Source organism: Typopeltis vanoorti, chromosome 11 (genome assembly GCF_054136105.1).
Source record: "Typopeltis vanoorti isolate ZY-2024b chromosome 11, IOZ_Tvanoo_1.0, whole genome shotgun sequence".
NCBI classification, from domain to species: domain Eukaryota; kingdom Metazoa; phylum Arthropoda; class Arachnida; order Uropygi; family Thelyphonidae; genus Typopeltis; species Typopeltis vanoorti.
Window position 1 is genome coordinate 129,641,973 of NC_143559.1, and position 20,035 is coordinate 129,662,007.

Consider the following 20,035-nt stretch of genomic DNA (forward strand, 5'->3'; position numbering starts at 1 on the left):
CATTTGCTCCTCAAGAATTTCAGAAATTCTAAAATTCTGTTTCCTTAGTACGTTTAGCAAACATGCTATAAGCGCTGTATACTCCAAAATCTTGTATGATACTGTGCAAAATATAGTCTCTAAATAGTGGTGAGCTGGGCAAAAACATATTGGCATTGTTGAAACACACAGTACATAGGACAGAGACAAGACATTAAAAGAAAAAAAAAACATTAAGTTCTAAAAACGTTCGAAATATAAACTATCTGCATTCAATTATGATCAAACTAAGCAAAACTCCCTCTAAATTTAAAACAAATATCCTATAATTTATATTGAAACATCTTTTTTTCTGCCACCTCGCTACCACTACTAATCTGTTGTCGCATTAATTTAACATTTTGACTAAAAATTATGCTTAAGTAGCTAAAAAGGTTTATATAACTTAAGTATACGTTCTCACTATGAAAATGTAGTTTATGTTGTCTGTTTCACTGCCTGTTTTTATAGTTTTAGTCTTTTTTTTATTGCTCAGTTTCACATCATTTTTTTTTTTAGCTAAAGACTCAAGACTGGTTGTATTTATTTATAAGGATTAAGTCAAATGCAGAGATTAAAGAAATAAGTTGAATATTCCACTATTTGGATATCATATTAATATCACTTTCCTTAACAATGGAGTTTATGGTGATTATAAACAACATTAACTATGTGAATTCCTTTACACAATACATATTTTAGTTATTTGGGTTTTAAAAGAGAGAGAGAGTGTGAAAAAAAAAAGTTCCTTACTCAGCTTATTAATTTTTAAAAAAATGAAATATTGAGTCAAACATTGCTGACTATACTTAAATCTGTTTATATTAGCAAATTTTGAATATGCTAATTGAAATTGAATAATACAATTGAGGCTGGTAATGTTCAGGTGTTAGCAAGGCTGTTGTAAAGAAATTCTCATAACGAACTGTTTGCTATAAACAGTATATATTTTTGATCTCTCTGAGTTTGCCATAAGTGAGGGGTCATTTGCATTATGCTATTTTTTTAATTAAAAAAAATTAAAGAATGTTTAAATCATTACATAATACATAACAAACACTGTTACTCTTAATAGGATTCCACAAATTACAAAAAACGCAAAGTTAACTCTGACAATAAAGCAAAACGTAGTAAGACAGAATTGGATGTCAAACTTGAACAGCTAGGTATGGTTTTTAATATAATTTTAATTTTTAAATTTTTTTTATTTTTTCTAATTTTCAATATAATTTTACTTAAAAATTGAGAAAATCATAAGAGATTTCTTCATTATTTCTTTCGTTATATAAATACATTAACTAGTTATAATGAATAATCAACTAAAAATAGTAAATAGTAACTTATTTACTATTAAAATAGTAAATAGTAACAAAAATACTATAAAAAATAGTATTTTTTGCTAATATTGCTATTTGATAATATTGCTATTTCCAGAAATAGCAATTGGGTCAATTGCTATTTCTAGAAAAGAATTTGCAGTCTGAGAAAAAAAAATTCTAAGATTGCAGATTCTTTTTTCTAATTTTTTCAAAATTGGGAAAAAAAGAATTGGGATTTTATTGGAAATGTTAATTCAAAAAAAAAAAAAGGATAAGTGAACTTATCTATTTTTGATAAGTTCACTTATCAAAAATGGATGTTTAGATGTCTGAAGTAATTACTTTGAAAGTTAAATGAAACAAGAAGTCAGAGAACATTGGTGGAAAATATTCAAGCAGAATGCAACCAGGAGTGCATATCAATATAGAAAAAGTATGAAAAACCTGATATGTGGAAAGGAGGCATGGGAGGGGGGTAATGATATTCTCTCAGAAAGTTTCATAGAAGCTCCATAATGCAAAGGACATGCGGTTGAATTCTGGTTATTGGAATTGAGCTCTTAGTACCATCTAATAAAAAAAAAAAAGGGAAATAAAGCAGTTTGAGAATTACAGAGTGATTTCCCTACTAAGTGTTCCAGGTAAAATTCTTGCAAGCATACTTGAGAATAGTTCACTTCATAGTTACATGGTGATCAGCATTAAAGAAATTATTATTATTATTATTTCAGGCAACTCCAAGGAGTCGACAGACTCATCGAGGGAGGCCCTAACATCATGTCAAGAACAACTATTCGACATTCACACAGTATCTATCATACCTCGTCTTGAACTCATTCACGGTCATAGCACCCACAACAGACTCTGGCAGCTTATTCCACTCATTCACCACTCTCCAAGTAAAAAACCTAGCTCTAACACCCCTGCTAACCACATTCTTGCCCAGCTTCCATGTATGGCCCCTATTCCTCCCACCACCAGGCCTGATCACAAAAATATCCTCTGAATTAATCCTATAGAAACCCTTCAGTAATTTGAATGTCTCAATCATATCACCCCTTTTCTGCCTATCAACCAATTTTTGCAACCCACAAATCTTCAACCTGTTCTTATAAGGTTCATTCCACAGACCTGCTATCATCTTGGTCACTCGTGTCTGGATCCTCTCCACCCCCCCCCCCCCCCCCCCCATCAAGAAGAAACCCTGGTGCCCATATCTGGGCACAGTAGTTTAGATGGGGTCTTATCAAGGCTCGATATAGTGAACCAATAACTTGTTTGTCTCTGCTTGTTAAAGTATTTTTCAGCAACCAAGTGATTTGATGAGCTGATTTATCCACTTTTGCAATGTGCCCCCTAAACTTCAACTCCCTATCCACCAACACTCTCAAATCCCTGGTCTCATCAAGTTCCTGGAGTACGGTTCTACCAATGTGATATACTACTGCTAAACTTTTCACTCCAAAATGCATAACCTTACACTTTGCCACATTAAATTGATATCCATTTTCCCTAGCCCAGTACTCCAAATCATCCTGCAAAACTTTGACATCCTGTGCACTCACTATTGCTCTACCCAACTTTGCATCTTCAGCAAACAAGTGAACACTTCCTCTCAGATCCTTTCCTATATCATTAATGAACAAATTGAAAAGTAGTAGTCCAAGAACAGACCCCTGCGGCACACCACTAGTCACAAGCCATCTTTTGGACTCCACTTCCGAATAAACCACTCTCTGGTATCTCTCCATCAACCACCCTCCTATCCATCTCACCCACCCTATATCCATTCCCATCTGCTCCAGTTTATTGATTAGAGTTCCGTGTGGTATCCTGTCAAATGCCTTAGCAAGGTCCAGTAGAATCACTGTAAACCCATTACCCCTATCAAGTTCAGCAGTCACTGTGTTATAAAACCTGAGCAAGTTACTGAGGCAAGATCTACCCTTCACAAAACCATGTTGTCCCCCATACAGTATCCCATTTTCATCTATCCAATCCTGTATTCTTCTCTTGACTAATTACTCCAAGACCTTGACAATGATTCCTGATATGCTAATTGGTCGGTAACTTACAACAGCAGTCTTGGAACCTCCTTTATGCAGTGGAACTATTTTCCCCTCTTTCCACCCCTCGGGACTAACCAGACCTGAGACTCAAATTAAACAAAATGGTCAAGGTTACTGACAATTCTTTAGCCGCTTCACATACGACATGAGCTGGTATACCATCCAATCCCACAGATGTATTGACATTGAGGTTTTGCAATAGACTACTCACCTCCACTTCATTCACCACACTTCCTGTATAATCTATTGGTTCATTCATTTCTGCAATGTCACCACCTGGATGATTTATTCTTGCAAAGTGCTCACTCAGTAATTCAACTATTTCAACTGATTCAGTTACCTCCCTACCATCGGCATTCTTTAAAATCATTCTGTCATATACATTTTTTCTTTTACTTCCAAAATATCGAAAAAACTGTTTGGGATTCTCTTTAGCCTGCATGGCCAATGTTCTTTCATAATCCTTTTTTGCTATTCTTACCATACTCATAACTCTTCTGGCCTTCGCTTTATACTGTTCGTGTGCCTGTAGGTCACCTTTCTCCTTAAATTCCCTCCATAGTTGTTTCTTTTTTTGCAGCTCAAGCTTAATGGTGTTATTCATCCATTTAACCCCTACTTGATTTATTATGCGGACTCTAGGTATACAGTCAGCCATTGCTTCATGCAAGCACTTTTTAACCGCCTCCCATGCACTATCAACTTCTAGCCCTTGCAGTTGTACATGCCATGGCACTGAACCAATCAATCTCCTAAGCTGTCATACTTACCAGCCCGATAATTCCACATGTACCCGGTCTTAATTGTAAATTCCACACCTTTAGCCACCTCCCAAGTCAAGATCCTATGATCACTCTTACCAATTGGTGGCAACGTGGTCATATTCGTTATAGCCAAATTCTCAGATGCAATTACTAGGTCAAGCACTCTCTGACCCCTAATATTTTTAATTACATGCTGTCGCAGATAGTTATCCCTTAATAACTGCATTAAATCCAATTCCTTCCTCTCATGTGTCCTCTCCTCCTTCCAATCAATGTTACTATAGTTGAAATCTCCCATAATAATTACCCTCCTTCTACTCATTTCTTCTATTTGCTTATGCATACTACCTCCATGATCTATTCCATCACCTGGTCTATGGCAGCACCCAACTGTATATTTAGTTCTGCTAGTTTCAATCTCACACCAAATAGCCTCAAATGTGCTCTTTTCTCTATCCTGTAGTTCCACTTCTATTCTTCTTGGCTGTAGCTCATCAGCTATCGTCATTAACACTCCTCCACCCCATTTTATTCTCCCTGTCACTCCTGAACACACCGTACTCCTCACATTCAATCCCACTAGTTGTGTCATCTTCTGTCAGCCATGTTTCACTAATGCCAATAACCCGTGGCCTGGAAGTGCCAACCAAGGGCAGAAATTCTTCATTATTGTTCCTAATACTTCTGGCATTTGTATACATGAATTGCAGAAGCCGATTTGTCCCATCTCTATTTTGATGCCTTATACTAACTATCCCATTCTGATTCGTGGTCTTTCCTACTTGCTTGGGCATATTACACACATTCACATACTCAACTGAATATGAATGTGTGTAATATGCCCAACTTCCACCCCCCTTCCCTTTAATAACTCTAGTTTCCCTGATTCTGGACATTCACTTCCACTACATTCGACAACACCTTTTCAAGTCTCCGTACACCAAATCCATTCAAATGTAAACCATCCATTTTATATAAATCCTTTTGCCCATCGAACTCATTCCACACATCCACAAATTCCACACCACTCATCAAACATAATTCACGCATAAAGTCATTAGCAATTATGGCTCTCCTTCTATACTCTTCACTGTCATACCGCAGCAACAGACTCACCAACCTAACTCTCTCACTCTTCTCTTTTGCTACCTCAAGCAATTCTTTCACATCCTCACTCATAGCCTTTTTGTTTCCTTTCAAATCATTTGTACCTGCCACCACTATCAATTCTTTCACCCGCTGCTTTTGCATTCTAATTGACTTCGCTTACATTCTTAACGTTCACACCGGGTTGGTACGATTTTGTTAAACTCTCAACTAACACACCTTTTACTAAGGAATCTAATTCAAGCAGAATGCAACGGAAACAACTACCATGTTATAGTAAAACTTCAGTTTATTATAAACCAGAATAATCACCCAATGTTTCGACCTTCATATCATGGTCATCATCATCATCTGGAGTATACACATATTCACAAAGTAACAAGCTACATTACAATCTGCATGGTATGCTAAAATCATGGTAATTTGGTCAGCCATTAAAATTACTGACCTCGGGGGGGGAGGGGACCTTACTTAATCAAAGCTAGAGTTCTGTTATTATTTATTTGGTTACAAATCATTAAGAGATATATTTAGCTAGAGAGCAACATGCTCTCACGTAATTACTCATATAAATAAATTAGAACAAAAAAGTACAGTGGTCAGTAACAGCTGAAATTATTGCTTAGAGTCCTAAAGTAAGGATTTGCTTAAAAACTTGAAGAACTTAAGTGGGCTGAATGTGTGTTATCTAAATTCTTGGGATTTTTATTCCACCATTAATATTAAGATTAGGATGCTTGATTAAAATTTTACATGCTTTTTTAAATTTGCATTCATATCAGGGCTTTGGATGATGTGAGGAACAGGTATTTTTCCAATCAATTTTTTGTAGAGTGTTAAGAACATCATTTAACAAAATTGTTAAATTTAATGCGTCATTTGTGTTCTTTTTTATGGATAGGAAGAATTGTGTGTCCAATTTTACCAATGGATACAGTATAACCCAGTGGGGGGAATTGTTGGAGCAATTGAATATGGTTTTTAATTTTATAAGTGGCTTATATTTTGGTTTATATTAAACACTGAAGTTTTACTATAACATACCAGTTGTTTCCATATTTTTTTTAATAATGAAGCTGATTACTGTGTAACTATGAATGAAAGGATTATTGGAGATGTTACAAGTGTTACGATTATTACGGTAAGCTGAAGATGCATATTTCACTTTTGATCAGTCAGCTGGCTTTTTTAAAGAGGTGCAAAGACATCAATTTTATTCCTGAAAACGAAATGCTCATACCAAAGGGAGCAAATTCAAACAGCCAACAAACACCAATGACCCAAAATCAAGTTTTAAATTTCCAGTCTGAACTCTCTAGTTATATGAATCCTGATATTTTAAATGTGCTTGAACGAATCACTGATAATCATCTAAACATATTCTAAAAAGTACAACTTATGGCTAAATTTCATGTATTAAAACAATGGCAAAATTTGAACGCAAATCATACAAATGTAACTAGTCAGGATATCTCTTCCCTGGCATGTCATTCTAGCAGCAAACATGCACAAGAGAGACAAGGAGCAATTAACCACATGGAAGCAATAGCCATGTGATCAACATATCTAGCCACACCCAAAATAATGAAGAACTCAATAAAGGGATAAACTTTGCAGTAGCACCTGGAACTGTTAATAAACTGGATATTATATACCACATAGAAATAGGCATTAAATTTCTTTCAAATAATTATTATTATTATTATCTGAGACCTCTAGGGAGTCAAGGACTCATCGAGGGAGGCTGTAAATTACCCAACCCAGCTATCATACCTTCCCTTAAATTCATTTACACTAGATGCACTCACTATTCCTAAGGGAAAATTATTCCACTCACTCACTGCTCTCTGAGAGAAAAACCTAGCTCTTACCCCTTTCTTGACTGGGAACAACCTTAACTTCCATGGATGCCCCCATGTTTTCTCCCCGCCTTCCATGTAACGAAAAATTTCATCATTTGAAATGCTATAACACCCATTCAAAAGTTTATAGACCTCTATCATATCACTCCTCTTTCTCCTGTTTACTAGAGTCTGCAATCCACATACTCGCAGTCTGTCCTCATAATCTAAATCCCATAATCCGGATATAATCTTTGTAATTCTTCTTCTTTGCATCCTTTCCACAGCTTCTTTATCCCCTTGGAACCCTGAAGACCAAATCTGCGCACAGTAATCCAAGTATGGTCTTATCAAAGCCTTATAAAGAGGCAAAATTACTTCTTTATCCTTACATGTCAAGGTTCTCTTCATCATAGAAATTATCCTCTGAGTTGTATTTGCAACTTTTGCTATGTGACCTCTGAACTTTAAATTCTTATCCACCAATACACCAAGATCCCTTGCCTCTTCAGTTTCTTGTAGCATAACCCTGCTAAAATATAATATGCCACTGGATTTTTAATGATGCCAAAGTGCATAACTTTACACTTACTAACATCATTAACCTGACAGCCATTTTCGTTTGCCCAGATTTCCAGTGTATTGAAATCATTTTTAATTGCTGAATATCAGTAGCATCCCCTATTGCTCTGCCTATCTTTGCATCATCAGCAAACAATTGCAAATCTGATGATAGACCCTGCTTGAAGTTATTAACATATAGATTGAACAATAATGGCCCAAGGAATAAACCCTGAGGTACACCGCTGGTTACCTTAAATCTTGCAGATTCACACCCACTGTATACCACTTTTTGATATCTGTCTGTTAACCATCCTGACCCAAGTCAATAGATTATGTTCCAATAACAGTTTGTATTTATTGTTCAGAAAGCTCTCACCAGTTTTTGCGTTTTTTGTTTCAGTCATCTGTATTATGTTGATCTGGTACTTATCCAATTCCTCAGCTAGCTCCATTTTTTTGCCATTCAGGCTTCTTATGTTGATAGTACCAATCTTGAACTCTGGTGATATTGAGTTGGGGTGGTTTTTAGGATTTGTTCCAGTAGCTGACTCTTTGCTGTTTGTCCTGGTTCCCTGGCGAAAACAACGGGGGCCTTGTTTAACGGGGCGACGCTCCAGCTGACATGAAATTCTGTCATGTTGTGCCATTTTTTATTTTGGTTTAAGCCAATAAGAATACAATTTGGTCGACTAAATCCCAAATTGCCAGCCCATTCTCGTTCGTTCAGTATCCAGGTAGATACCTAGCAAGGTGCACCACGAGAAGGTGAGGATTGGACATTTGGTCAAAAGTAGTGGTCCGTTTCACTGCATTCCTTTAAAGGCGATGTGGAGGTCTCCTCTCAGTTATACAGCTTTAACTCTTAAGCACCCCACCTCGCTTAACGTGATTAATTAATCCATCAATTAATGTACTCTAAGCCAAAACATGTTAAGCTAACACAAAGAATAGGAAGAATTATAATTCATCCATCAGTTAGGATAAATTTAGAAAAAAAATTACAGTATATGCTATATTAGAGGATAAAATCATCAAAGTTAATAAAAATCAATTGCTTAAATTTTTATTTAATGTCTAAACATTTGATTGAGTTACTTTTTACAAAAAAAATTAAGTATAGATTTTTGAATCGTGCTCAACCTTTTCATCTTGTCATGCAATTTGCGATAGCTGACGATTGCTTTATTAAGATTTCAGCAGACTTTGAAGCTTCATTCCATATCAGGATCAGTATCAAACAAAATTTCCCTAGCATGCTCAATGTGATTGAAAACTAGCTCATGTTATTTTGCAGTTAGCTTCTTATGTTAGTCGTAACATTCTCTTCTTGTTCGCGCTCATTATCTTCTTCTTCATATGCACGCTGTTCTTCATTTGTTTTTCATTTGTAATTCTTTATGCAAAATATATCCTATACATTCGTTTGAAATGCCTATAGTCTCAGCAATTTCACTCAGTTTGACTTGCTGGTCATCCAATACTATATCTTGCACTTGATCAATGATTTCTGGTGGTGTTACACTTTTTGAACGTCCTTCACGTGGATCATCTTGAAGGGTGGTACGCTCACAGTCAACTTGGCAGCCCATTTCTTAATTGTTGAAAACAAAGGAGAAGCGTGCCCATAAATTTTTATGAACTTTGAATAAATTTCTTTTGGCATTAAACCTTTTTTTACAAAGAATTTTATAACAACACGATATTCAATTTTATCCATTTCAAGAGATACAGACAACACTTTTGCTTCAGACAGCTGTATAAAACAAGCTACTTGATAGAGTGACTTGCAACATGGCTGATTATGAGATGTACCAACTTACAGAAAAAAAAAAATCTTGCTGATAGTGTTGCCATCTATGGTCAAGGCCGGAAACGTTTCAGACCACCCTCGTATATCCTTTCAAAACTTAATTCCAAAAACGACATTGCTTTTGGGATGACCTGATAAATTGAATAACTGCTGTTAAAAAATTTGGTATGAAAATCAGCAATAAAAAAAAAAAAGACAATGACTGTGAAAATATCCAGGAACACTGAAAACATCAGCTGTATTCTTTGGTGAAGATCACAAAATAAATATGGAAATAGATGATATAATGAGGAAAGCTGGTATGGTAGGGACTCATTTAAGTAAATTTATGTGGAATAAGAGAGAATTTAGCCAACACACTAAAGTAGCTATATACATGACAGTGTTCAAACCAATTTTTACTTATGGATCTGGGAGTCAGGTTAGTAATGAAAGAATTGATGAAAGACTGGAGAACTGGCAACCATGGAAATGAGAGTTCTGAGAAAAATTAGGAGAGTGAACATATGTCATCAGTGGTAGAAGAATCCTATTAAAAATGAAGATATCAGGAACGAATTTGATATTGTTAATATTCAGGAATATGTGAATAGAGCTAATATCAGGTGGTATAGTCACTTAAAAGAATAGGAAAGAAAAGACTAGCAAAACAAATGATGCTTAGATGCCAGGAAGAAGACCAAGATCTTGGTAGATTGATGCATTTTGAGGGTGCCTTAGAAGAATGGGATAAAGATCTGACAATTTTGGAGTCCTGATAGATAATTTAGAGAAAAATTATGAATAGGAAGTTAATAATAGTGCAGACCCTTCATGCAGTACAATAGTATTATACTATACGGACTTCATGGATACACAGCAGGAATTGGATTATGATGGGGATGTTAGGTAGGCATGCAAATTTGTGATCGTCTTTTGCAACATTATCATAAAAACTGTAAAGCAGGAGTAATATGCAAACATAGTTTTGCTCTAAATTATATATAGCCTTTAACATGAGATCTATTAGGTTTTTAAAGCTGATTAAATTATGAATTAATTTAATCAACTTTAAAATATTGCATGTAAAGCAGACTCAAATTTTAGCTATCGCTGGCTATACGATTGTGGTATATTCAATTTCTCACACTCTTTGGCTTGACAAATTTATTTGATTTATGACTGTGCCAGTCAGACAGAGTAATAGAGAGTGAGAAATTAAAGGAATGGAATAAAGGTAAAATGTAATCAAAATTTTCTTAACCTTATAGCAGGTCCCAGCCTCTAATTAACACACACAGGTCCGTAATTTTTTTTTAAGATAGTGCATTGGCAATGATCAGATCCAGTTCAAACAAAGCATATTATTCTAGCTAAAAAAATTGAGATTATAAACTGGACAAATAGTGGGGAAATAACTGTTTCTCCCAGCATAGCTAACTCCAGATAATACATTATACAATTAAAACATACATATTCTGCACTCGCTCAACCCTAACACACTACTTACTATTATACAATGCATACTAGAGAAATAGTGGGGAATGACTGTTTCTCCCAGCATAGCTAACTTCAGAAATTTACTTTGTACAAATATAACATATACATTTATGCCACTCTACTCAGTATTTTAAAAAATTTAACACAGGCATTTGCTAAACATATTTATATACAATTTTTACATGTCTACAATCCAGGAAACATTGATATGATGTGCTTACTCACAGTTCTTTTTCTTTATAAATAATCCTTTATCACGAACAAAGTTTCCATTGGGACATCTTGAATCTTTGCCTTGATCTGGATTCTTCTTTCTTTAACTTGGATGTTTCTGTACTCTGTGTACTGTTGCAGTTGCTTTGGCCTGAGTAGCAAACGATATCCTTCCTTCTTTCTTCCCTGGCTGGCGGCTGCCTGTTGACTACACTAGTAGGCATCTGGAGAGAGACTCTGATTTTACCTTTGAAGTTTATCCATCAGACCCTCAAACAATTGCTGTTGATTTCACGGGGAGTGTAGTCAGTCTCAATGCAGGATACATTTGTCAGACGTGTCTTGGAAACTACCCACAATGGTGAGTCAGGGAGATTCACCATTGACGAAATTCCGATGATAAGCCATCAGGGTCACTAGGTACGAACTACCAAACCTCCAGCCATGAGCTCCTAGTCATTTCTTTTTATTCCCATACAGCTGAAAAAAAGACCAAAAGCCAGTGCTTTTCCTCTCTCCCTTTCGGCCCCTTCCTTCTAATTCTTTATTCCTACTATAAAGTGTCCGTGATTACCCTCTGGCACAATGACGTCGCTTGGGTTTTCTCTTGAGGAAGGTCTTTGTTTTAGTTGCCTAATCTGATCGCAAGTTGTTGCAAACTTTTCTTTTATATTTTTTACTGACTCACTATATTAATAAGGCATAATTCCTTTCCTCTATTTTTAAACACTATAGTTACACAGGTAAAATCTAATACATTTCACAACGTAGTTACTTTACATTCAAAGAAAATTAATACATCGTATTTTCTATATTATTTTGGCTTGACGAGCTCAAGAAGTTATCTAAATTAACTTATCGCACAAGATTTTACAAAAGCTCAATCTTTCCTAAAAAAAAAAAAAAAAAAAAAAACTATTTTTTTTCTTTTTCCCTCGTTTTCAGGAGAGGATCATAATTTTCTTTATCATAATCTTTTTCACTTCTCACTAGGTTTGTTTTACTCCTGTAAGTCATTGATATGTCTAGATTTGAGTGCCTCACATTTTTGTTTACAACAACCGTCGTTTTATATCTCGCACAAGGTTCAAAATCTTGAACCTTGTGCGAGATTTTCTTTTTTCCTTTCTTTTCCTTTTTCCTTTCTTTCCTCTGAACGTTTAGTTGTGCATCATTCTGATCCATGTGAATCTTTGTCAAGACTTCCTTATGGTCATTTTCATCCATGGAAGGACTCAGGGATGATTCGGATCCTTTTTGTGTTTGTTTAATGTCTTCATTATCTTTCCTTTGCTCATTCGATTTTTTTTTCCTATTCTTTTTAATTGTTTTCCTTTCACAACTTACAACTTGCTCTGTTTCATTTTCAGCTTCCGGAGTTAGCAATATTTGATCCATACCTTTATTTGGGGCATGCTCTATTCTACATAGGGAAATTTTGCCACTCTGGAAGTCACAGGAGAATTGACATCTCTCTAGTCCAAGAAATATTTGGAAATTTGGATCTAGTCCAAGAATTATTTAGAAGTTTGGATTTTGAGGTCTTGGGGAGAATGATTAATTCTTGAAGAATGCTAAAAGAGAAACCTGGTAGTTTAATTTCTACTTTTAGCTTTTGTGGTGTTCATATTTCATCCTCCAAAATTCCCATTAACCTGATTGGTTCATCCAACTGGATAATGTTATCTGATATTCGGCTACCCACATTATCAATTAATGTCCATGTTATCACAGACTTGGGATCCTGTGTCCAACAGAACTTCACAAGGCAACTTTTCGACTAAGCGTTGTATGACTGTTAACGATTTGCCATTCTTGTCTCGTCATTATTTTCTCGACTGCATGAGTTGCTAAATGAGCTTTGAGAGTTTCTGCAAGCTAGCATGATATTTGAGTCATACTTTATTCCCCTCAAGGTGTATCTCCTTTGTTTATAACAAAGTAACTTGTTACAGTTGTAACATTGGAGGGGGGGGGGCTTCCTTCTCTCGTCCTTTCTTTGTTCTCAACCTTGTTGTATGACTTATAATGAGAATTTCCAAGTTTTAGTTCTTCCCAATAGCTTGATTATTTTTTCCTGCCTTCAGCTGTTGTTGTCTTTCCACTTCCTGTCTGATAAATTTCCTTAACGATTCTAAGTCTAGCGAGTCTCTTGACTCAGGTTTTGCTTTTGCCCCTTTGTCAACAGGTTCACCGTGAACCAGGTTCTCCAGATTCCTTTTTCTTTCTTCCTCATTTCTTGTGAATCTGTCTTTTTGCATATCAACTTCAGTTTTATTTTTGACGTTACTAGCTGTGACATTTATCTGTTCCAGGGAGTACACGTGCTTGGAATTAGAGAATGGATTAATATCTCCAATTCTCTCCTCTCTTTCTCTAACGAAATGGTAGCACTCATCCAAGTCTTTTATCCTTTTCTTAAATGCCACCTCTCTTAATCCTAACCTAAACTGGTGAAAGACTGCCCAGTCCAAAAAAGCCAAAAAATTGGCTTTTTGTCCTTAGAGATATTCAGACTACTAGCTAGGGTCAGTAACCTATTGAAAAATTCTGATGCACTCTCCTTGTTCCCTTGCATGCACTTATGTAGTTTCCACAAGTTCAGGTTCACATTCTTAACCTTGGAATATTCTGTTATTATGGCACCCTTGAATTTTGTATATTCCAATGTGTTTATTAGTATGGGGGAAGAATTTAGAAAATTCTTGACCTTACCTATTAGTTTGTTTCTAAGAAGCATTAACAATTGAAAGTCAGACCATTTCCCCACCTTTCTTAATTCTTATTTCTAACCCAAAATAAGAATCTGCATCCTCATGATCGTGTCCAGATTCGATGTAAATCCTTACCTTGTAATTCGATGGAATTACAAGGTGAGGATTTACATTCCTGAAAAATTCCTTGTCTTCCATCATACTAGAACTAATTAAGTCACTATTGTTAGTATCTACATTCATTGTTTTAAATTTTATATAATTTTGCCTTTTGTTTTATACAACACTCTGATCCTTTTGCCAGAACTATCCCAATCCACTTTTCTCAAGAATAGTTATGTGGATTTTATCCTGTTGGCTGCACCACTGTAAAATTTTGTTATTTTTTAAACTGCGCCATTTGTAAAATCGTAATGATTTTTTTTTCCTATGTATGTTATTTGTCGAGCTCGATTTTACAATTCATTATAGTGAAATTTTGCTAGACCAAAGTTCAAAAATTATCTATATTAGTGCATATATGCATAGCATAGTATTTAAACTGATGAATATGTAAGAGCTGAATTAAAATTCTTTGTCAAATACAGTTTAATAGCATTCACAAAGCTATGAATGTATATCCCGAATGCTGTAAGCTGGAAGTGGCTACTAAAAAACCCTTGGGAGGAATATCTTCTATAGCATGAGAATAGGCCAACTGTACTTATAGGTGGTTGATGACTTCTATAACCACTTTTACTTATTTTGGGCCTGAAGTGGCTTTTGCCATGATTGTTCTCCAGAACTGTCTTTAGTTTCAATTCTCCTCTAGGCCAACATGCTCGCTCTTTCTTTTTCACTCACTCTAGGGTATATCAGTAATAATAAATTTAGTTTAATCCTTTATCCAAGTGTAAGCAAACAAAGTTTGCACCTGAAGTATCTTCAGGACTGAGGCAACTCGTGGTAAAGGCAGACTAAACTTATTTTGGGCCTGAAGTGGCTTTTGCCGTGATTGTTCTCCAGAACTGTCTCTAGTTTCAATTCTCCTCTAGGCCAACATGCTCGCTCTTTCTTTTTCACTCACTCTAGGGTATATCAGTAATAATAAATTTAGTTTAATCCTTTATCCAAGTGTAAGCAAACAAAGTTTGCACCTGAAGTATCTTCAGGACTGAGGCAACTCGTGGTAAAGGCAGACTAAACTCTCATCACTTGTCTTAGTATCTCCCATAATGCAAGGCACATCCCCTTGCAGACTGGCATCACAGACCATTTTCTAGACAGTATATGGGCCTGAACAGATAGTAATTACAAGCTACTGAATAATCCTGCTGCCACTTAACTCTACCAGATTGTGTTTGAATGAAGTCTAAGCATAGTGGTATACAGGGCAGTAACTGAGTTCAGAGACTTAATGATGAACATTACATTTCCAGTTAGGAAGATGACTTCTTTATGAGCAGGATAAAATTGAATTTCATATTGAAAAGACTATACACAAACATTATTCAAGAAAAAATGAAAGAATTTGAGAACAGGAACCAAACCTTGGAGATTCAGTGGCAAGCCCTGAAGAAAACACTGATTGATTCAGCCAGACAATGTGGTGAGGTTGTCTGCAAAGATTGAAAAATCAGAACTCCATGGTGGACACAGGAAGTTAAGGAGGTAATGAGGGAAAATTAGAAAGCATATCAAAAATTCCTGGCAAATAAGTCAGACTGTGCTCTTAGAGAATACAGAGCACAAATGTAAGAAAGCTAAACACTGTCTAAAACTAGCTAAACAAAAGTCATGGGAAGACTTTGAACATAGAAAATAAATATCAGAAAGGTGGCAAGATATTTTGGAGGCTGTGGGAAAAGCTCAGAAATGGAGGAAAGAGTGCTGTACAAGAAATTAGATAAAGGTGACATGAAAACTGGAGAAAAAGGTACCTTGATGTATGGAGTAATTACTTCAAAAAATTGTTAAATGAAACAAGCAATGACAGCACAGTGGTAAAAAACAAAGCCAGTATTTGCTATAAGAAGCAGTTGAATTGAGAATATTGTCGTATTTTCCCACCTATCACATAAATTTAATTAAGTGGAAAATATAACTAAGGAATAAATGAGCAAGGGCAGGAGTTGGTGGAATCATTTCATAATAATGCTTAACAGTATAAACAACACCAAGAGGAAAAAATATATTTATTAAAACACTAATATGAGAGGCCTGAGAAAGATTAGAGGCGTGAACCGATGGCATCAATGGCAATATCATATTAAAAACGAGGATATTAGGAAAGAACTTGAATTGTCAGCATCTAGGAATGCGTTAGCAGAGCTAATCTCAGGTGGTATGGTCACTTAAACAGAGTGGGCGAGGAAAGATTAGCAAAACAAGCGTTCTCTGCCAGGTTGGCAGGAAAACGACCCAGAGGAAGACCAAGATATAGGTGGATTGATACGGTACGGAGTGCCTTAGACGATAGAAATTTTAGATCTGATAATGTTGGAGTTTTGACAAGTAACAGGCTGATTTGGAGGAAAATTGTAGATAGGAAGTTAGTAATGATGTAAATTTTTCATGTAGTACTATCATATCCTGTACACGCCTTGAGGGTACATGGCAGGAATTTGATGATGATGATGACATACCAGCCATTGAATTATGCTTTAAAAGAGGTATACCGTGAATAGACATATCGATACAAAATTAATAACGGAAAATACTCACGTACAAAAATTATTTAATAGTATAATTTTCACCTGTGTCTCACAGGCATCTTCAGTACATTAAGCTCAAATTAAAGAATAACTGACAATTCCAAAAAGCGCCACCTAAGTAGCTGGTGTAAGGTAACTAAAAAGTTCAATAACTTTCCTAAAAATAAAAATAAAAAAAATAATAATAAAAAAAAAAATTAATTAATTAAAAAAAAATCAATACAATAAAAAGTTAGGAAAGATTAGCTGATTTGTAAAGTACCATCTCCCATAAACGGGAGATGGTACTTTCAATTTTCAAAACGCTCAATTTCCTCCTTCAAGCGTTTGGTGGTCGTGGGCTTGTTGGCATAAACCTTAGACTTTAAAAAACCCCAAAGAAAAAAGTCCAACGCCGTTAAGTCACATGATCTGGGTGGCCAATTCTGATCACCAAAACGGGAAATTACACAACCAGGAAATGACTCATGCAGTAATTTAATTGTTTCTCAGGCTGTATGGCATGTGGCACCATCTTGTTGAAACCACATGTCATCCACATCCATATCTTGCAATTTAGGCACAAAAAACTGGATTATCATGTCGCGATAGCGAGCACCATTAACTGTTATTGCCTTACCAGCCGCATTTTCGAAGAAGAATGGACCGATGATGCCTCCAGCCCAAAATCCGCACCAAACAGTGACACGTTGTGGATGCATTTGTTTCTCAACAATCACTCGTGGATTTTCTGAACCCCAAATGCAACAATTTTGTCGATTAACGAAACCATCAAGATGAAAATGAGCCTCATCGCTGAAGATGATTTTGTTCGAAAAATAAGCATCTACTTGTTGTTGTTGTTCCATAATCCATTCAACGAACTCTCTTTGCTGTGTGTGGTCAGTAGACTTCAGTTCTTGAGTCAATTGAACTTTGTAAGCATAAAGATGCAAATCTTTTGTGAGAATACACTGTAGAGAGCTTCTCGAAATGCCCAATTCAAGACCACAGTGCCGAATTGATGTTCCTGGACTCTCAGCAACACTCTCACGAACTGCTTCGATGTTTTCTGTTGAGCGACTTGTTGAAGGACGGCCAGAGTGTATAAGATCACTAATTGATCCAGTTTCCTTGAATTTTTTAATTAATCTTTTCACAGTTGATGAAGTTAAATCACTATTCCGACCATATTTTGTACGAAAATTGCAAACTGTAGCTGCCAAACCTTCATTATTTTTACAATATTGCTCAACAATGAAAATGCGTTGTTCTTTCGTGTAGCGCTCCATTTTTAATAACCCTGAACTGTCAGCTGTCACGCTGCCTTTTTTTTCCTCGTTGGCAACACTTTACCGCACAAATGGTGCTAAATTTAAATTTTGCTTGAATTTTGGGATGAAAGGTTTGAAATTTCTAAATCACTTAGGGAATTGAACAACGTAGATCCGAATATATATTAAATTATACTTTAATAAATATTTCCGATATTTCGGCAACATCACGTTGCCATTTTCAAAAGGAACTTACAAAAAAGGCACGTGCACGCAGGCACTGCAACACAGTAACTGAGAATGAAGATATGAAGCTATCGTTCTCCTAGAAGTCCTGATGGTGCCCTCTAGCGGGCTAAGTAGGTGTTCTTGGCCGTTGGGCTGAAGGTCTGCTGATGTATGCCTCCCAAATTTGGGGCAGAAACCTCAACAAATTTAGTTGTATGCGACTGCCCCAAATTTTGGAGCCATACATCAGCAGATCCTCAGCCCAAAGGCCAAGAACACCTACTTAGCCCACTAGAGGGCACTATCAGGACTTCTAGGAGAAAGATAGCTTCATATCTTCATTCTCAGTTACTGTGTGTGTGTACTGCCTGCGTGCACGTGCCTTTTTGTAAGTTCCTTTTGAAAATGGCAACATGACGTTGCCGAAATATCGGAAATATTTATTAAAGTATAATTTAATATATATTCGGATCTACGTTGTCCAATTCCCTAAGTGATTTAGAAATGCATAACCAACGTATAAGCCTGTCTACGAGAAAGGTTTGAAAGTGGTACAAAGATCATATTTGCAGAGAACTTTGGCTATTTTTTCTGATGTACCCTTAACATGTGGAATAGAAATAGTTTTGCTATGATCCTGTCATACTACATGCACTTTCCATTCTCCTGTAGAGAGAATGGAAGGCACATTCAATATTTTATCTATTTTATGTTGCTAAAAAGGTATTACAAAGTTTTTTCAGCTCAGTTTCAAGGTCATTTAAACAAATAGCCTTGGCTGTTTGTTAAGCATTATTATGAATAACGAACAACACATAGGCCTTTCTTTTCATAACGGAAACATTTGTTAATCTCTGTTTAAGAAGTTGTTGTTGTTTTGCTTCATTTTTTGATAATAAATAAGAGAAGTGGATGGAAAAATGCAGTTTTGGAACTACTTATATTAATATTGATTTTCCTGTCACATTTATATTGGCCAATATTTATTCATTATCCACCTCCAAACACATTAAATCAACTTCTTATCCTTCTCTTTTACACATTCTACCTATGTACTCTGGAACAGTTTTCCCTAAGGACTACAATATTCAGTTGCTCAAGACTTACTGACATGTTCCTTCTTTCTTCCTAACCACTTGTCCATACATGGTGCTGATGTGCTATCTCACATCTGCTGTTGTGTGAGATTTAAATATATATATATATATAAATCTGAATAGAGTAAAAAGAACCAGGTTTGAACTAATTCCTATTTGGACATTAGATTTAATATTGCATTATCAGACCACCTTCATGTACTTCCTTCAATTCTGACCATGGTTTTACAACTTAATCAACTATGTACTGAACATTTTTTCTCTTGACACCTTATTATGCTTATTAAGGTTAACAAAACTTAGAGATCCCTATTTATATATTGTTTTTCACAAGTTTTCCCTTCAAAGATTTTTCTTACCCTTCTCAAGTAGACTTGCAGTAAAGAAAAAACTCAATAAAGAAATTCCTCTATAATTTTTTTAGTTTTTTTTTTTTGAGTTTTTTCTTTACTGCAAGTCTACTTGAGAAGGGTAAGAAAAATCTTTGCTTTACACCAGTGACTGAGATTTGACCTTCTAATCAAGTCTTTTCAGTTGTTCAAGAAAGTAAGCCACTTAACTTTCATCTCTATATTTAAACATTTCAAGTTTCAGATGGATTTTTCTACCTCTAACTGAAATATTCCAATGATTGCAGTTCTTCTAGATAGAAAATATCTAGGAGAACTGCATTTCTCCTAGAACAACAACATTTCTGTTGCTGTCTACTTCAGTTTAATAATTTTTTAATAATTATTTTTCTGAGCAGAAATTTAGCAGGTATTTCAGTGCATTTGGGATTTATTTTATTCTGCTGTTTTATGTATACAAACAAGATTCAGTTTTCCTTTCTCTTTCAGCCACCCTATCTAACAACTCAGAATGAC

General features: G+C 35.6%; 1 protein-coding gene across 2 annotated transcripts in view; it reads left to right on the top strand.

Moving 5' to 3' along the window:
- The window catches only part of LOC150102042 (zinc finger CCHC domain-containing protein 8-like), a 183,861-nt gene that overhangs the window by 150,906 nt on the left and 12,920 nt on the right, over positions 1-20,035 (top strand). For both annotated transcript variants that reach the window (XM_090400361.1, XM_090400360.1), the window contains exon 12: positions 1,094-1,184. In XM_090400361.1, the coding sequence (XP_090256487.1) occupies positions 1,094-1,184 (91 nt within the window). The remainder of the gene's footprint in view (positions 1-1,093; positions 1,185-20,035) is intronic.